General features: G+C 36.1%; 1 protein-coding gene across 1 annotated transcript in view; it reads right to left on the bottom strand.

Annotated features, from left to right (window-relative positions):
* Positions 1-18,050, bottom strand: part of TRHDE (thyrotropin releasing hormone degrading enzyme) — a 198,142-nt gene that overhangs the window by 104,564 nt on the left and 75,528 nt on the right. The window contains exons 4-5 of the mRNA XM_041465641.1: positions 14,869-15,023; positions 8,691-8,804 (exon numbers count right to left, since the gene is read on the bottom strand). Coding sequence (XP_041321575.1) covers positions 8,691-8,804; positions 14,869-15,023 — 269 coding nt within the window. The remainder of the gene's footprint in view (positions 1-8,690; positions 8,805-14,868; positions 15,024-18,050) is intronic.

Genomic DNA, 18,050 nt, shown 5'->3' with positions numbered 1-18,050 from the left:
TTGCAGCTACACATTGAAATAATGACAAAATGCTGTTAAAGATGGCCCTTCCCTGAGGGAGTTCAACTGCAAGAAAAAAGGCAAAGACTGTGATCCACCTGCAAAGAAAAGAGGGCTTCAGGTGAGCCTTGCAGCCTTGCTTGGAAAGTGTCAGTAGGCACATGCAAGTGCAATGCTAACACAGGGCCAGGGCTCTGAGCAGGAAGGGTATCGCAGCAGTACAAGGTCAGTCTGAAATAAGGACACAGCTGCTTCCACATAAATTTGTGCCTCACTTAAGGACAAAGAGGAAGCTCCTCTACTCCCTGTCTTCCTACTGCACACTTGGAATCCCAACTCTCCATCTCTTCTCCTCAGAGCTTTCCTTGAACTGTGTACAGTCAAAGCCTGAGACACCAGACCTGTGTTGAAAATGAAACATATGACAATCATATCTGGTGGCTCTCATTCTTTAGAATGCTTCCAGGTGCAGGGAATGAAGTGCTATTATCAGATGAACACGTCTTTAAAATATCTACATTTTCTGATTATTCCCAAATATCTGTGGTCACTAGATTCTAGTATTTGCCTCTTCATAGGAATGATTTCTTTCAGTCTTCACCAGTAAGACCTTCTCTGCTTTGCACAAGATTTTCCTGAAAGACTTGTCCTTTTTCTGTGCTGACTCTTCCCTAACCAACGTTCAAATTCACCTCATTCTTGGGATAAAGAGAGATAGTGGACACGCTTCATGTAAAATCTCTTGTACCTTCAAGAAGCATTTACCTTCGAGAAAAATGTATTGTGTATAACAGGATAACAATGATATAATGGAGAGAGGTTGCTGCTGGTGATTTTACAATATCATAATGAGGTATACTGTAACAGTAAAAGCATGACAATAATGCAATACTTAAAGACAGTCACATAAAAATAATTTCTAAAAATTAATATTAAATACCAAGGAAAGGAACTAAAATGAAAGAAAAAAAAGGAATTAAAGAAACACCATAATGAAAGCCCAAACTGATAATTAGTATGCAAAAGAGATCAAAGGCCTCAATATTAAAGGCATTGCCTTTGTTCTGGGACAGACATTTGAACACTTTATGGACTGCGAAATCTACATGAATAAAGCTTAACATTGGTGTGCAAATCTGCAAATTACTTTCCTGGCAAATTTTCTGAAAATATCATCTCCACAAGAGATTTAGTAGCTATCAAGAATACAAAGAAGATAAGTGATCCTTCATGCCTAAGAGACAAGCATTTGCATGACACAGTATTTGGGTTTATAGGGAAAGTGCACCCTAGGGAAAAAGAAGTAGGGGTAAATTTTTAAAGCAACCAAAGAACACCAGCATATTCACTACTAGCAGTTGAGTTCTAAGAAAATATATTACAGCATGAAGCTTAAAAAAACCAGAGGAATATAATCTATGAGGAAATCTAAGGTTTGGTAAAGTACATTAAGGACAGATAAGATCCACTGAGAGCCAAAATCAAGTTCTTTCTGTCTACATGCTTACAAATCCTAAGTTGTCATAGCACAGGAAGTCTCCTGAGTACTTGCAAATGTTTCTTTCTTGCTTTCCAATAGTAATCTTTTGTAAATACCTTGAGCAATTTAAAAACTGGTTTTTTTTTTTTAGTTTATATCTCTGATGTGTGCTTCAATTATGTGTATAATTTGCTGAAGGAGGCCTGCAACACATTCTACATTGATCAGCTGTGAACATGTCACAGTTCCATAACTACCTTCATAACCCTCTTTTCTGGATTTTTTGTCAAAGATCTTGAAAAACGTATTGAGAAATTTTCACACTGACTGACAACAAGGCTGATTTCATTCCCCAAGATCATCATGTTTTGCCTCCATATATGTAGTTGCCTTCACTGAAATAGAGTCATTAAGCAAACAGATGAAAAGAGAGTTTTCCTCATGCATTTGTCTTCAGAGCATTTTAAAATATTAGGCAACAAAGTATGAGGCTTATCCTCTAATTCAAACATCATAGAGGAAATCTGTAAAGGAAACTCACCTCAACTCAAGAAACAGTAAATAATATTTAAATGAAAAGTGGCTTTATGATGTGGTTGGCATACTGAGTCTACTTCCAGCAACTACTGTCAGAGGCTACCATTCATGAAAATACTTTTCAGGTATTGCACACCTAGACTGTGCTTCAACCCGAAAGTGATGAGATTCAGCAAGTCCTGAAGGAAGCAAAGATGTTTTAGAGACCCACCAAAAATTACTTACCAGTTTGTGCTCCAAGTAACTGCACACTGCCACAACTTTAAAATATTAAAGTGGTAGCACATTCAGGATTGCTGAAAATTTGAGAAGCAGTCTTTCAGTTAAGAATGCCCTCAAAAATACAACTAAACTTTTCTACTGAATTTCCCATATCAACCATACTTCCTGATGAAATGCATATTCTTGTTTCAGCATGGAAACCCTGTAGTGAGTCCTTGCTTTGAGGCAAAAGTTGCTGTAAAGTTTCTATCTCATCCTTACTGAAGATGAAGAGTCTACTGATTCAAAATTATGTGAAATTCAGACAGCTGAGTGAAGTTTTTTTCTGAAACTAAAGCTTCATCTCATCTAAACCCTGAACTCAGAAGGCTTGAACTCATGTTACTCCAAAGCTCCCATCATAATGTCATTTAAACTGCTGTCTCAAGATGAGCAGAAAATGACACGAAGCTAGAAGAGAAACTGACATTCTCCAAACCCATACTTAATCTCTTGACTAAATGTTTCATCTAAATGTTGATATTCACTTACATCTGATCTCTAACTGTTAAGAGTTAACTACTTAAAGTAAAGAATTCCCTATATTAATCTACTTTGCCAGAGCATTAAAAAAATGCAAACCTGTCTTTAGGAAGAAAACATGGAAATGGAAGTTCTTTTCTTAGTTATAAGCAAAATTTATTATAAGGATTTCTTACCTGATATACTTAAAAAGGGCTAGTAATTAGGAATAAGAAGATCTTGCACCTTACCTTTACAATCTCTTTTTTCCTGCCAAAGTCAATTATACATGAGATTCTAGTTAATTTTACACTGAAAGCTTCCCCCATAGTCAAGTAAAAACAAAAAAATCATACAAGGATTGACTTCACCGAGTAGTTACTGGAGGAAAAACACTCCATGTGGTATTAATTAAAGGCTTACTTTACACCAGCATGGGGAGCCTTTAACCAAAAAAAGAAAAGATGAAAGTAGTTTTAAAAAATGAGAGGCTGAATCTCTCTCCCTTAATGCTGAGCCAGCATGATATTTACGTTGGGTTAGGAGGATCAAGCAGACTATAGCTCATGTCTGAAATGCCAAAATAATAATGAAATAAATCAAAAAAGTCCATATCTTAAGTCTGCTTCAAAACGTGTAATGATTTTTTGGGTTTTCTATGAGTCAAACAATGCCTTAGAAATTTTTACTGATGGAGGCAAACTCGTTAGGAGGCATGTAAGACAAAGCACATTAAAGATATGCATGTGTCTAGTGGCTGAATTCACTCATTATTCCAACCAAGTCAATGAGAAAGATGGGCAACTAAGATCATTTATCTATTTCCTACTTATTATGACACAGACACGTTGATATGCAACCTATTACTTTCAACTGTCTGTAGTAATAGCAGGATTGTCCAGACTGTGGAACCTAATAGTATAAAGGAAGCACGGCTCACTTAAGGAAGGAGGAAAAATACCCTTCTATACAGGTACAAAGTTTTCAATTTAATAAGAAAAATTAATTTAAAAATTCATTTTTAAGAAAAATTCTGGCAGATATGACCATCCTTAATTATAAAAGTAGTAAGCAAATAATAAAGTAGGAAATCCCCTACCAAGGCATTAATGGATCAAGAAGACATAGGATTCAAAGCTATTGCTGGTGTGCTACACCTTGACTCAGCCAGTGAAGTTGTCAGCAAAGCTAACTTTTTATAATAAAGAAAAGGGAGAAGGCAGCTGGGCTCTGTGAAATGCTTTCTCAGCACCAAGCCAGGTACTGACTGCTAAAGTATTTGATGCTCATTTGATGGATGTAAGGGCAAATTACATGCCAGTAATTCCTGCTGTCATAGTCGTCAAAATCTACCCCAGTACCAGAGACATTCAAGGACAAACATGATGGCTCCTTCTACCAGAAAATATGGAGGGAAACGATCAGCCAATAAATTCCTGGATCTGCAAGCCTCAGCTGAATTCCTTCCTTTACAAAGCCACATGCAAAGGAATTCAGGATATGAGAGAAACAAGCCAAGAGGAAGATGGAATATACGGCTGCAAACAGGCCTCTGAAAGCAGGAAGGTGAGCATGGTAGAGGAGAAAAGAGAGAGCTCTGAAGTGGAAATTACCAGCATGGAGTTTTCCACTGTAATTTCTTCTGATTCTAAAACCAGCAAAGGCCCCTTCCACGGAGATGAGATTACCTTGTATTGGTCATAAGACCTCACAGCTCAAGAACATACATCCAGCTGCTGTTGCTTTTTGATGGCATCGAGAGACAATCATATGGGAAACCTCTAATACAGAAATCTCATCTTTTTCTAAGCCAGGGAATTCACATGCAGATGACTATTCTGAGCACACATGATGAAGCAAAATTCTTTGATCTCAGAAGAACACTTTGCAAAGACACCTTTCTTTTTAAAATCATTCTGACAATACAGAAACAACTGTTTAAACTTCCCAGACCCTTAAGAATGAGATCTAGCAGTAAGAATTTGAGGCATTTCAGAATAAGAATTTCAAAAAACTCTTGATTTGGGGAACAGACAAGGCAAGAGGCTGAAATGGGAAGAATGGTGAATTCCCTTCCATGGCAAATGTCTAATCTCTGTATAGCAGAGAGAGCTTTCCTGCAAATTAAACACAAGCTTCTCCTTCACAAAGTAAAAAACTAACATGGAGGGACTTCTTTTTTTAGCTAAAAGAAGGGAATGAGAAATTCTAGCTTTAATCTGAAGCAACTTAGCTTTGAAAAAGGATATTCAGTCAGTGGATAACCATTAAGAATCTCAGCACATAAAGAGCATCTTCCTGTTTTAAAACCAGCAAAATTCCATTCCTTTCCTTGGGAAAGTTCTGATGTATTTTGCAATTAATTAATTTTGCAATTAATTGCAATGAATAACGAACACCTCCATTAGAATGCCTCTTCATTCTCTTATTCACCCAAAATTTTAATCACAGAATAATCTGAGTTGGAAGGGACCCACAAGGATCATTGAGTCCAACTCCTGGCTCTGGACAGGACCATCACGAAGAGTCACACTGTGTGTCCAAGAGCACTGTCCAAACACTTCTTCAACTCAGGCTTGGTGCTGTGAGCACTTCCCTCGGAGCCTGTTCCAGTGCCCAACCACCCTCTGTATGAAGGACCTTTTCCTAACAGCTAACCTCAACCACCCCTGACAAACTTCAGGCCATTCCCTCAGGTCACTGGGCATCACAGATCAGTGCCTGTCCCTCTTCTTCCCCTCATGAGGAAGTTGCAGATTGCCATGAGATCCTCCCTCATTCTGCTCTCCTCCAGGCTGAACAGACCACGTGACCTCAGACAGAGGATCCAGGACATAAGGATAGCAAGGGTTTAATAAGGACTGGATTTCCTTTCTCGTTAAGATTATGCAAGCATGATGAAGTATGGCAGTAAACACCTTCTGGACAACACAAGAAATTCCAGATATGTTGGAATGCTCAATAAAGTGTTGCAGCTCCATGGTAGCTGGCACAGTTACCCATTCATCTTTCCTACCATAAAAGAGTCTATGAGACAATTAAAGAAAAACTGATAAAATTAAAAATGGCAGGGGGAAGAAATATTTAAGAAAGCTAAAGAACCTAGAGAAGAAGGAAAAGCCAAGAAATGTGTTTCAGTTTTGTGCAGAACTTGGTGCTTTTGGTTTAAGTAATATTGGTGTGAACATGCCTAACAGACAGCTCTTCTCAAGAGTCTCAGGTTCAGCCATACCAAGGCTATGAATGCCAGATAAGATGGACACTGAAAAATGCTCAGCTCTGCTAAAAGAGAAGCATCTTCAGACTAGTAGTATCAAAACTTTAGTGGTTTATAAGCCTTAATGGTGAAAGCTTATGTGCCTGTAGCCTATAAATATCAAAAACTTAGAGAGGAAGCTGTGGATAGATCCCATTTTTTTCAGACGTATCCATTGCCCAAGTTGCATTTCCAGACATAAGTCCTTTTTCTGGAATGGACTACCAGTCTTCTGCCTCTACATTTATCCAAAAAAGAATGTGACAAAAAGTCTTTAGTAGGCTAAAAATAAGCTGATTTTGACATTTTAATCCATGGGTGTCTTGAGCAAACCTTCAAGGTTTCATTTCAGAACTATGAGGGAAAGAAGTTATATATCTAACTTTCCCAATTCTTTAGCAATAAAGAGGATTTTAGTTTATCACTATTTTCCTGACACAAAGAGCTGTGGTAACATACATAATTTTTTTTTTTAATTTATAATTAAATTATAATTCACACACAGGTATTAATTACTACTGACAAAACACCAAACAGAATGCAGGAATATTGCACTGTTTGGCCATCATGACAGAAAATAAGGTTTGTAGTTCTTGTTTTTGCAACTTGTACTTCATCCTTCTCTTCTGAAAAACAGTAAGTTGCTTGGAACAGTTTCTCTTTTTCTACATGATCACTTTAAGTTTTTCAAGTTTACAAATATCAGTCAATATGTTTAAACAGCAAATGCACTTTTTAACAATAACAAAATTTTCAGCGAGCCAAATTTCAGTAACTGTAACTTTTGCTTCCTCTTCCTACAATCTATGTAATCAACATGCTGGAACAAGACAGTATTGATTCCTACTCTAGCAGTCTGCAAAAGAATGAAGTATGTTTAAGCCATTATGAGTTTCACCTCATTTTGTCATCATTTAATTATGTCAATATGATCATTTTTATATCAAAGGCCACAGATATCCAAAGTCTTATGAACAATATATGTCTCTTTTTTTAATTTAAGAAAAACTTGACAGATTAATACTTTTTCGGGCACATCAATATTACTGTAGTTAATTCTAACTTATGCAGCACATTTCTGATTTCCCAGTTTAACTGCCATTCCCTGCTCAATCCACTCTTCTTGCTTGTATTCTGCTAAAATTCCAATATTTCACATGATGGGCATGCTATTTGCATAACAGTAAACATTATATTCATTCCACAGAAATTTGAAGCAAATATACCATATTCCAAATGACTTCTTAAGCGTAGTTATTCTGAATTTGTTAGACTGATTATGTGAAGAATAAATGATTGAATAATATGATTTGAAGATAAAATTCAGTGTATAAATGTTGTCATCTATGACACTTCACTATGCTAAAATCACAAAGGCCTGCCAGATTTCATTGCATTCATAATTAGAATCATTACATTGTAATTCAGATTGTATTCTTTATAAAGATGAATAGAATGAGTTTTAATATAGTCAAACCCAGGGAAACCCAACAAGCCTACCTATGCAAGACAGTTGTCAGTTCAAATAAAGGTTTGTTTTCCTTTTCATAATGCAATTATAAACAAAAATTGACACCTGAAATAAAAAATTAAAATACTACAAAGAATTCAAATTTCACAAGAAGCATAACTAACTCAAGAGTAACCTGTATACAAATATTTTTTTAGAATTATCTTTAACTCATAATTATAGCATCTTCATTTTACGGCGCCAAAAGTTAATGGGATAAGTATACTCAAGAAAGCACATAGAAATGGAAAAAAAAATTCAGACGTTAGTTTTTAAGAGCTTAAGCAAAACATCCAAGCCCCAACAAATCTCTGTCAGACAATCATGATCTATAATAAATATTTTGCCACATAATCTAACATATATAAGCACAAACCATTAGCAAACATAAGCATGCCTCCAAAGGACAATAAAATCTCTATAGGCACTTTCAACATGGTCTCATACATGATTTTCTTGTACTGAGGTCTCATCTCTCTTATTTTTCTTATAAATATAATATAGCTAGACTACAGCAATTCATATAAATTGGGATCTGTCTAGGTACAATATGATATAACCGAAGGACTCCAAAATAATGTCCCTGCATGGAATTCCCAGTTCTCTCAGAGAGTTCCAGTATTTGCACACTGGTTGAAAAAGCATGTTCCACTGTGTATGGCTAGAAACCATACCAAAACATAAATTCTCAAATTATGTAGCCCATGTTAATTTAGCATTTACTCTATATATCCAAACAATAAAAGGAAGATAAAAAGAATATATTTAGGGAGAGGAGAACTGTAAGAAAAAAATATGCTCAGTTTTATAGAATGTTTCAGCCAAACATTTCTTTCCAATTTATCTTGTGGATAAAATTCAACATTCTCAATGTTTTAAAAAATAGTCCATGTTAAATCATAAGTGCTTTAATCAAAAATATTTCTAAGCAGAGAGACAGTAGCTATTTTAATGCTGGGTTACGATAGACATGACATTATTTCTTTTGCAATAAATTGCAGATTACACTTTTGCAATGCTGTCAAATTATTTTACACCTAGTGATTTTGCTTCATTTGATATCTGATACTTGCATGCATCATTTGGTATTTTTCAGCAGTCTCTGTCTATAACAGAAGCAAGATTCTAACAGCAGAGCAACTTTTCTGTGGAGTCTCCACATTAACCAAATAGAACTGACTTACCATGTTCCACCCTGGGTAGAGGTAGTCTGTCCCAATAAACTCAAAATAGTGAGCAAAACCTTCTTTCAACCACACATCCTCCCACCAAACTGGAGTCACAAGGTCACCAAACCACTGGAAAAACAAAAAGTTCACATCAACAACTTTAACAACCTTTAGGAAACTATGTTTGCGTACATTTCACCTAGACAAACACATTCTCCACTTGTATTAATAAAACAGTAGTATTTACCATGCACTGAAATTCACTAACTGTATTTTTCCTAATTTTTGCTAATTAATTCAACATTACAGAATGCACAAGTTAATGAAGTAAAACATTAGAAAATAAGAAGCAGAGCAAAAGAAGCATTGAGGACAGTATTCACAGTGTCAACTTTAGTTCTCTGAAGGTGATGCTCACCTAGGTTTAACAGACTAACATACATACTGGACAGAAAAAGGCTTCTAACTCAAGTAATCTGATCCATTACATGGAAATTTCATGATGCATAGTGTGAATAATGAAAAACATATATATGAGAATGGGAACACATTCTCCACCCCAGACCTAAATTTTAGCATTTCTTTCTCCCCACTCTCTGCCCACTAAGATCTACAATACTACTGATGCTCCTCTCCTTGGCAGGTTTCTTAAAGAAGGCAGGTTTCTTAAACAGTGCCAGCTCTTTATGGGTAGGACTCAGAAGCTCAAAAGCAGGAAATTGATGCCATTTAGAGAAGATATTAGGGTATGTGAGATCCCACAAAGGCCCAAGAAATTTCATCCATGACCTAAAGGACATTTGCAGCCCTCACAAACAGCAACCAAAAGCAGAAGTATCTGAAACGGCACAAGCCCACCTGTGCATAGTCAAAGGAACCCTACTTGAGCTGCCTGCCTTTCCCATTTCCTCCAGATGATTCTTCAACATCCCCACTGACTTCAATCTAATTTATCAAGGACAGAAATCTCAAGGACAACTAAACTCCATAAACTCCACAAGTAAATAAAGATCATCATCTGAAAAGAGGAGAAGGGTCTGAGCTGAGGGCAAGGCAAGAACACAACCATTACATACTCTGCTCACAGAGTATACCTCAACAGACACAAATCTCATAGTAAGGACATGCAGGTGTCAGAGGGATTTTACACAGAGCTGGGATGATCATTGGAAGACAGATGAGGACTGGAATTCATAGGAAACCAGATGTCATATATTCATCCGCTGATGGATGACCCCATTTAAATGATTATTTAAATGATTTAAATGCTTGTAATGTGTAACCTGAATAATGTTATACCAGTGGTAAGAACAGAAACATCGACAGTATTATGAAAACCTATTTCATACTCTCTGTAGCATCTCTTCTGCCAAAAAAATACCAAAACTTTGCTTAAGTAACATTATCTTCCAGTTTTCTCTTAATATTTATAAAAATTAGTTATAATCAACAGAGATAATTTGGAGCTTTCATGTGTAAGCAAGCTCTAAAAATACAGAGAGGGAGCAGCAAGTATTCTAGACGGAAAGACACAGGTCAGAGCAGAGGAACTGATGCTGTGTGGGATCTCAGCACACCGCTGTGGATGTGCAGAGACACCAGGGGAGCCCCTGGGGGGCTCAGAAACCCTAGAATGTTGCCAAAAAGGGTTTGGTAGTTGGATTTCAATCCATCAAAAGGAGAAGAACCTGCCGCCCAGAACCACCTTTCCCCGTGTCGGGGCAGAGACACATAACAGTGGACCCCGACAATGCTGAACGGTAATGAGTGAGGAATGAGTGAAAGCAGAGATGGCCCATAAGCAGTTTGATTTCATGACAGTTGGCTTGTTTGAAGGCTTTGTCTAGGACCTGAATGAAAGATGTCACTTCTGTGCATGTCTTTGTGGAGTGAGAATGACACCACAGAAGGATCAATGCTGCAATGGGGATACGTAGTGATGTGAACACCAGAGCTTCAAAGAACAGACTAGCAAGCAACGACCAGACTAGCTGGAAGATTACCAGACAGCCACATAAGGTTCAGCAAACAGAATTCAAATTAAAACAGTGAAGAAAAACATGGCAATCAATGTCACTGAAGATCGCCTTAAGAATTTAGAGAGAAAAGATGAGGTTGCTAGAAGTCATATACTATGTGAAGCTAAACTTAATGCACATTCAGTATGCATAATATACTATATATGCATAAATTAATAATATAAATTAACTCTCTACAATAAATTAACTTTCTACAAGACCACTAAACAGAGATCCTGATCTTAAGAACATTTAACTGAAAAGACAAAGAAATGCTAGAAATATATTCATATAGCTTATGCATTTTCAGAATTTAAAACAATAAAATGAATATAACTTTCATACCAAGAAGTATGGAAGTTAAATTCATACTAGAGTAGGTTGCTTAAATGATTTCTAATGACTAAACATAACAGCATAGAGTTTATGTCCTGAATTACAGGAGTACTACTGAAAAAATACAAAACCAGCAGTACAACATTTTGAACTATGAGTAGCCAGAGAGATTTTTAAAAAATAAAGGTTGTAATGTTCGTAATACCTCATCTTATAATTTGAATTAATAACATTAATTTATGGTGCTACAAAGGAGAATTTGTTCTACTCCTTTGTAAGTTTTCTGGGTTCATTTGTTAACGATACAATTAAAATTATTCATTTCATTATCCACCTAAAGGAAGAAATGTTTTAAAGGCATTAAACCAGTATGGGATATCAATATGACAATGTAGGGAATGTGCTTAACTGCTTTTGAACAGTATCAGAGAGACTTATAGTTGTCAGAGACAGAGCAGTACCCAGAGGCTGTAAGCAAGAAAGCCAAATTTTCCAGCAGAAAGGTGCTATTATCTTCCTAGGTGTTATATGTCTCAAAGGAAAACTGTAATTAAAGCATTTAATTTCTTTAAGTAATTATTTATTTATTTATTATTTTTGTATTTGTATTTGACTATAGGCTCTATCTGCCTGGAGTGAAGACCATCACTTCATTCTGAAATGTACTGATCACATAAATTTCTCTTCTCCCTCAGGTATTATGTTCAACCTGATAAGCAGAAAGTACTTACTTACAGATACATTGAAAGGACACTCTTTTCTATATGTTTTTTTACAGATTATGAAAAAAATGTTGATTTAGAAGTTTTTCATTTTCTTTCTGCTTTCATGCTTCTGTAACTCAATCTGTCACACCAAGTTTTGTGCTCTTGTGGGAAATCTATCACAAAAAATCATGATGCATAAATTCAAATGACTCTTTCTTCAAAGGCTATAGGTGGAACTGATCTATGATATGCAAATTACCACCTTAAAAGAATCACTACCTTAAAATAATTATTTTAATAAATTATGTTAATTATTTCAAGCTATCAAATTAAGTTGGTAGAAATACATGTGTTTTGACCAACTCATGTTTTGGAGCTCAGAGGACAAGATTTTATGCCAAAACACTCATATGACCAATTTTTTTTTTTAATTAAATAAACAAATATTCTGAAAGAACACTCAAACTGAAATATCAAAAAATAGCACCCTACAAAATTACTGAACCAAAACTACTGAAGTAACTTTAATGCATCTCTCCCAAAACGTGTACTAAAATGCCTCAAACATGAAAACTCAGCTGTGAAGAAATTGGTCATGAAATCCATTCTTACATACTTTTTACTTGTATTTTAGCAACCACTGAATTTTTCCTTTTGCAGCACTGTCTCTCATTTCTATCTTTCCTGAGCACTGTGTTCAAGCATTGATACAGAGCAAGTTTGGTAAGTACAATTTTTAAAAAGTCAAATCTAAAGGCAACAATCTGGACTTTTAATACTAATCTGATTTCTCTAATCTTGGAAACATTAGCAAAGAAATTGCTGTGTTACTCTAAGTAACAGGGCTCTCATACACATCAGTTTACTACTTGCTCAGATATGTTCCATAAATCTTGAAGTCATGGCTTTAAAGTCAGGGAAACTGAACAATGACACAATTCTTAAAAAAAAAATAAATAAATAAAAAGAAATCCACACACATTTTAGAAGAGTTTCATTTCCTCTTCCCTGAAATCTAAAAAACCCCCCAATAAATAAAAAAATAAAACTGGAAATACGGATTCCAGTTTTGCTTGCACCAGAGAGAATTTGGTTAATTTTTGTTATTCTATGTGTAAAAATGAGTGAAGGGGAAGAATATTCATGTGTCACACAGGCTAAAGGGTGATATGCACAGCCAAAGACAATGCAAAATGCAGTGAATAAATAACAATTAAACAAGAGGCAAGAGATCCTGCACCCAACCTGGTCTTGGTTCAGTTCATTTTCAGCTAAGATAGTATTGTTTAGAGCTCCTTGAGGGGCTTCTGAGTACGGTAAGATAAAGACAGAAAAAAGGGCTAAATAAACACAATGTGATGGAGATGCTAGACAGTGGTTTTTATGTTATATTTTTTGAGTGTTTCTCCCTTTAAACTTTACTTGCAGGTGAATAATCCGTAATCTGTATGATTCAATTCTGCATCCAAAAAGTAGAAAAAATGCTTCTTTAACTTCAATTTTTTATATCTTGTCTAGCTATCCAGTGAAGTAGCTGAGCAAATACCTAATCTACATGGTACTGAAATAGAATCAGCAGCAACAGGAATAGAGGAAGTTACTTTTAATTAAGTAAACAGCACTGGAAGTAACATCAACATGGACATCAAGTAAACCTCCTCATCTGCAATTTTAAGGTCACTTAAATGCACTTTATGATCATATTTCTACCTTAAAATAAATTCAGCAATAGTTTTTGCCCACTTCATGATCCTCTAAAATTCCCAGAATAATGTAAAAAGGCTTCAGTGTCTATAAGAATCAAACAAACAAACTTGGCCAGTTACTGATGTGGTATTCGTCCATCTCTGAAGTACAAATTGCTTCAAAGCAGTGCAAAGAATAACTGGAAGTAATGAAACGACTTCAGAAAAACCAAGACTTAAGCTGAACACTTGGAAAAAGTTACTTACTATCAGATTTAATCAAAAGGTTTTAAGGGAAGCCATATAACCCTGTAATCAGGAGCACAGAACCCAGCACTACAAACACATCACGTGGAAAAATCTAATACTCACAGGAGCTGGGACTTGATGACCTAATGTATGTTTTCCACACATGATTCCTAAGGCACTGTAATTTTTCTAGCTGAACTGTGTACTATTCTATTGCACTGCACAGTGAAGAGCTTAGAGCAAAATCAGATGATAGCATCAAGATCAAACCAGCAGTAACTTTCAATAAAAATTTCATATTTTAGTTGAGGACTTCATCGACCGACTTAATGTGAAATACCAAACATTATTTTCAGGTTCATCTCCCAAAACGCCATTTCAATGGATTCCTTTTACATGGTACTTTTTATTTGCAGAAAGTGTTAAGAATTTGCATTGCCTTTAAAGAATACTGTGTAAATTCACAGATGTAAGCCATGGTGATTACACAGTAGGATTCCATTCATTTTAACCTGAAGGCTATGATTATGCCTCTTATGAGTGTAAGAAAGCGTTTCCTGCCCCTGTAGCAAATTTCTTCAATAACATTTGCATTCAATTCAATATTACTAACACTTGTACTGTGTTTAGCTTGAGATAAGATGGGAAAAACGTAAAATAAATTGTAATATGGGTTTATTATTTTAAGTTTTCTTATTGACACAATAGTTTCTGTACACATAAAGATTTGCTTATCCACCATTGGTGAGCAGAGAGGGTCAATACCAAACTGGGAAAAAAATTGAGAAGAAAAAGAAAATGGATATGTGTACATATGACAGAAAACAAAGACTACTACCAAACTGACTTCAGCCAAAACATTTTTTGACACGAACATGAAACTTAGCATGAATCTGCTATCAACAAGTTTATTCTACATACCAGCAACAAATACACTGACAGACAAACACACACAGAATATACTGCTACAGAAGATAGGGAACCTGTTCATTGCTATAAATTTTCTCTTCTATCCCCATTTTGAGTCTTCACAGTTTCTGTAGTGGAGGGATGTGTCTTACAGACTACCATGTTACATGGATTCCAGCTACAACAGAAATCACAACCATCCATACATACAATACAAATTCATTTTCAGTTCTGAAAAGGAGCGCATAGTTTCTGACATTGAGATCTAATACGTGAACACCTTTAATACCTGATGACATAGCTCATGTACAATGACCATGGTGACATCCAGTAGGTATAAAATAGAAGAAATGCTTGGATCTAGCAGTATCCTTTGCTCCACAAAAACACTCAGTCCCCAGTTTTCCATAGCAGCATATGGATGCTTAGGCACAGCCAACAGATCTAGAAATAGAAAAGATATATGTTAACTCCTTGTGGGAGCTACTATGCTGAAGAGCTATTGTAAGAAGGAGCATAAACCATCACTAAAAGCATTTTAAATAACATACATGGGGAAAAAGAAGAGCGCTCTAGTAATATTTCTTAGGAAACATTAATAAAATATTCATTTTTATCTTATGTCACTACCTGTTCACAAATTATAACAATGTTATTGATGTAATACAGTACTTAGTATTTCTAATGAAGCTTTCTATACAGAATCCAGCTTATTTACAACACCTTGTTGTTTTACTTCTGGGTTTGATACTGCTTCAAATGTTAACTATACCATATCAGCACAGTAACACATACTCTTTACAAGTTTTTTTTTATCTTTTCATTAAAGCAGCTCCTTTATGAACATCTTACACATCAAACTGTATGTAATGACTGACATTTAGGGTTGCTCTGAAGAAATATTGTTTCATAACATCAAGAAAAATGGGAACCGGTTCAGAATCCCCAGTTCTTACTGAAGAAGGCATCTTCCAGGGTGCACTGTTGCTAGCATGCATCCTCTGGGAGCAAGACTGCTGACAGCCACCTCTAAGCCCTGCCAGCTTGAACAACGGAACCATATGCAACTTAAGGAACTTTACTTCAGTTTTGTATTTATTAAGTGAGAAAATATTAGGAACAAGATGGGACGGTCCTTCAACGAGTAAAAAAAAGCACCAAGGAATCTCTCCCAGTGGCATAAGGTTGAACAACTCAATACTACAATACATGTCTTAGAAAAAAATTACTGCAGAAGATTGAAAAGGCACTAAATTGACTACCAGTCTGGAAAGAAATCTAAAATTACAGTAAATTTCCATAGGTTCAATATAGGTTCATAAACGAACCAACACACAATTCTGCTTCAAGGAAAAAACTTCTGAAAGAGCCCAAAAACAACTTGTTCGTCTATCTGAAACCCAGTACAACCTGTGTACAAATCAGACAGCATTTTGGAACCTACAATGTGACATCAGCATGGTGCTCCCTCCAGTCAAACTAATTAGCCTGACTTCTCAATTAATTAGCCTGGCTGCCACACTCCTCTCTCATTTGCCTCTAGTACTTCTGCTTCCAAAGACAGCTCATTGGCAGTTATCACAAGTCTGTCTAGGTGGTCCTTCACTGGGGGACTTCCTAACATGAAGAAGAGAAATTCTGACCTAATTATTCTAAACAATACTATAAATTGTATTACAGCACTGACACTTCTCCTAGGTTTGTCTGTTTTGGCTTGCCGATGCGTGTGCTGGAATTGGCTTGGAGAACAAACAGACTGCAGCAACCCTGCTCCAAGATTCAAAGGAACTTGCCACTGAAATACCGGGAAATGAGAATTTGGGTATATTCTGGCATTCCTAAAAAGGGCCTGCTTCAAGAAGCATAAAAATACCAGCCTCCTAGTGAATTCAAGGCAAGTCTAGCAGCTACTTCCAAATACACGCAGAAAACATCCAAATCACAGAGACACACTTCAAATGCTAAAGAATAAATATTTTATAGAAGAGCAAACACTAGAACATGAGCCTCATTAAAGAAAATAAGGAAAAATCCAAAACATGGTGTTCAAGATTAGGCACGCGAGTAAATTCAGAACTACATGCTTTCCTCTTCTTCTTCAGCTGAAGCTTGAACTATATGATTTTTTTAGAATAACTGCAATTTTTTATAAATTACATGCAAAATGAAAAGCTCCTGTCTGCTACACAAAGAAGGAATAGGAATGGGGAAAAAAAAAAAAAAAAGACACAAACATTACCAGGTGGAATAACTGAAGTTAATAGCAAGTTTTCATTAACATTAAACAGGCATCTCTCCCCTTCTCAACTCTGTAAAGAAAGCCATAACTTCTCTTACACCAATTAAACTTTCCTCCAAAGATGTCTTCAGAAGATGAATACTGTTCTTATTTACCCCAATTAAGTTTCCAGCACTTCCCTTCAAACACAGAAGAGAACGAGCACAAAAGTAAAACCAGGTCCCTATTTTTCACTGGTCCTTTCATCTCTTTATTCTCCTTTGGGTTCATTTGTAGTTTTTGGTCTTTCTTTCCAGCCAAAATGGACAGATTTTGTCAGTGTCATCCAGTAATAAACTGGAATAACTCTTGTGGAACCGGGAAACAAGGGTGAGGTCTCACACTAAACACATTTATAGGCTAATTACAGACTTTCACTATTTGTGTCATTGTTATTGCTTTTCTGGTTGGGATTGATACTTTACAGCACTGACACACCAACAAAACCTTCCAATCTGATGGACAGATAACTGCCTTGCAGGAAGACAGCCACAGAGGGATATTTTAAATCACTTTCATCCAACACAGCCCCATTTCTCTGCAAGCCTGAAAAGTCCTTTCACGCACCGGCTACTGCTGAAAGGGCTTTTCTGAAGAGAGAAAACAAAACATATTAGATAACCCTGTCAGTTTCCACAACGGTAATCCCTGCAGGTGACATGAGCACACCAATAATGTTGACTGAATATGAGCACACTACCATTTCTTCGTACAGGGACTGATACACTGCACTTTAATGCCAAAGAGACTTTCTTAATCTCCACTGACTGACAGAATGGTCTCTGAAAATACTCATCACCACAAAATTTTTTGCTTCTTATTGTCTACATCTAAATTCTGAATATCCAAGTCTCAATGTTAATTTTTCAGTGGCTGGTCTTTGATAGCTTCAAAAATTTCTACTACCTTTAAATAAAATTCCAAACACGTCTCGTTTTGTGGTAAAAGACACAATAATCTGTATCTTTCTCTGGAGAGTAATAAATGCTTGATTTCAGAGGAACAACATGTGATGCTCAAGTCTCAACATGAGAATTTGTATTTCCCTGTTTATCACACCATTAGAGCCCTGAGCAAGGTATCCTGTGATTCTGGAGGTGACATCTGTTAAGGTTTTAGTGTCATTTTTAAGGAGTAAGGTACAAAGGGAGGAGTGAGAATGCACATTTTGATGGAAGTATCATTCACACGTA

The sequence above is a fragment of the Pyrgilauda ruficollis genome, unplaced genomic scaffold (assembly GCF_017590135.1).
Source record: "Pyrgilauda ruficollis isolate IOZ18807 unplaced genomic scaffold, ASM1759013v1 scaffold19, whole genome shotgun sequence".
Classification (NCBI taxonomy): domain Eukaryota; kingdom Metazoa; phylum Chordata; class Aves; order Passeriformes; family Passeridae; genus Pyrgilauda; species Pyrgilauda ruficollis.
This window is presented reverse-complemented; position numbering and strand designations above follow the sequence as displayed.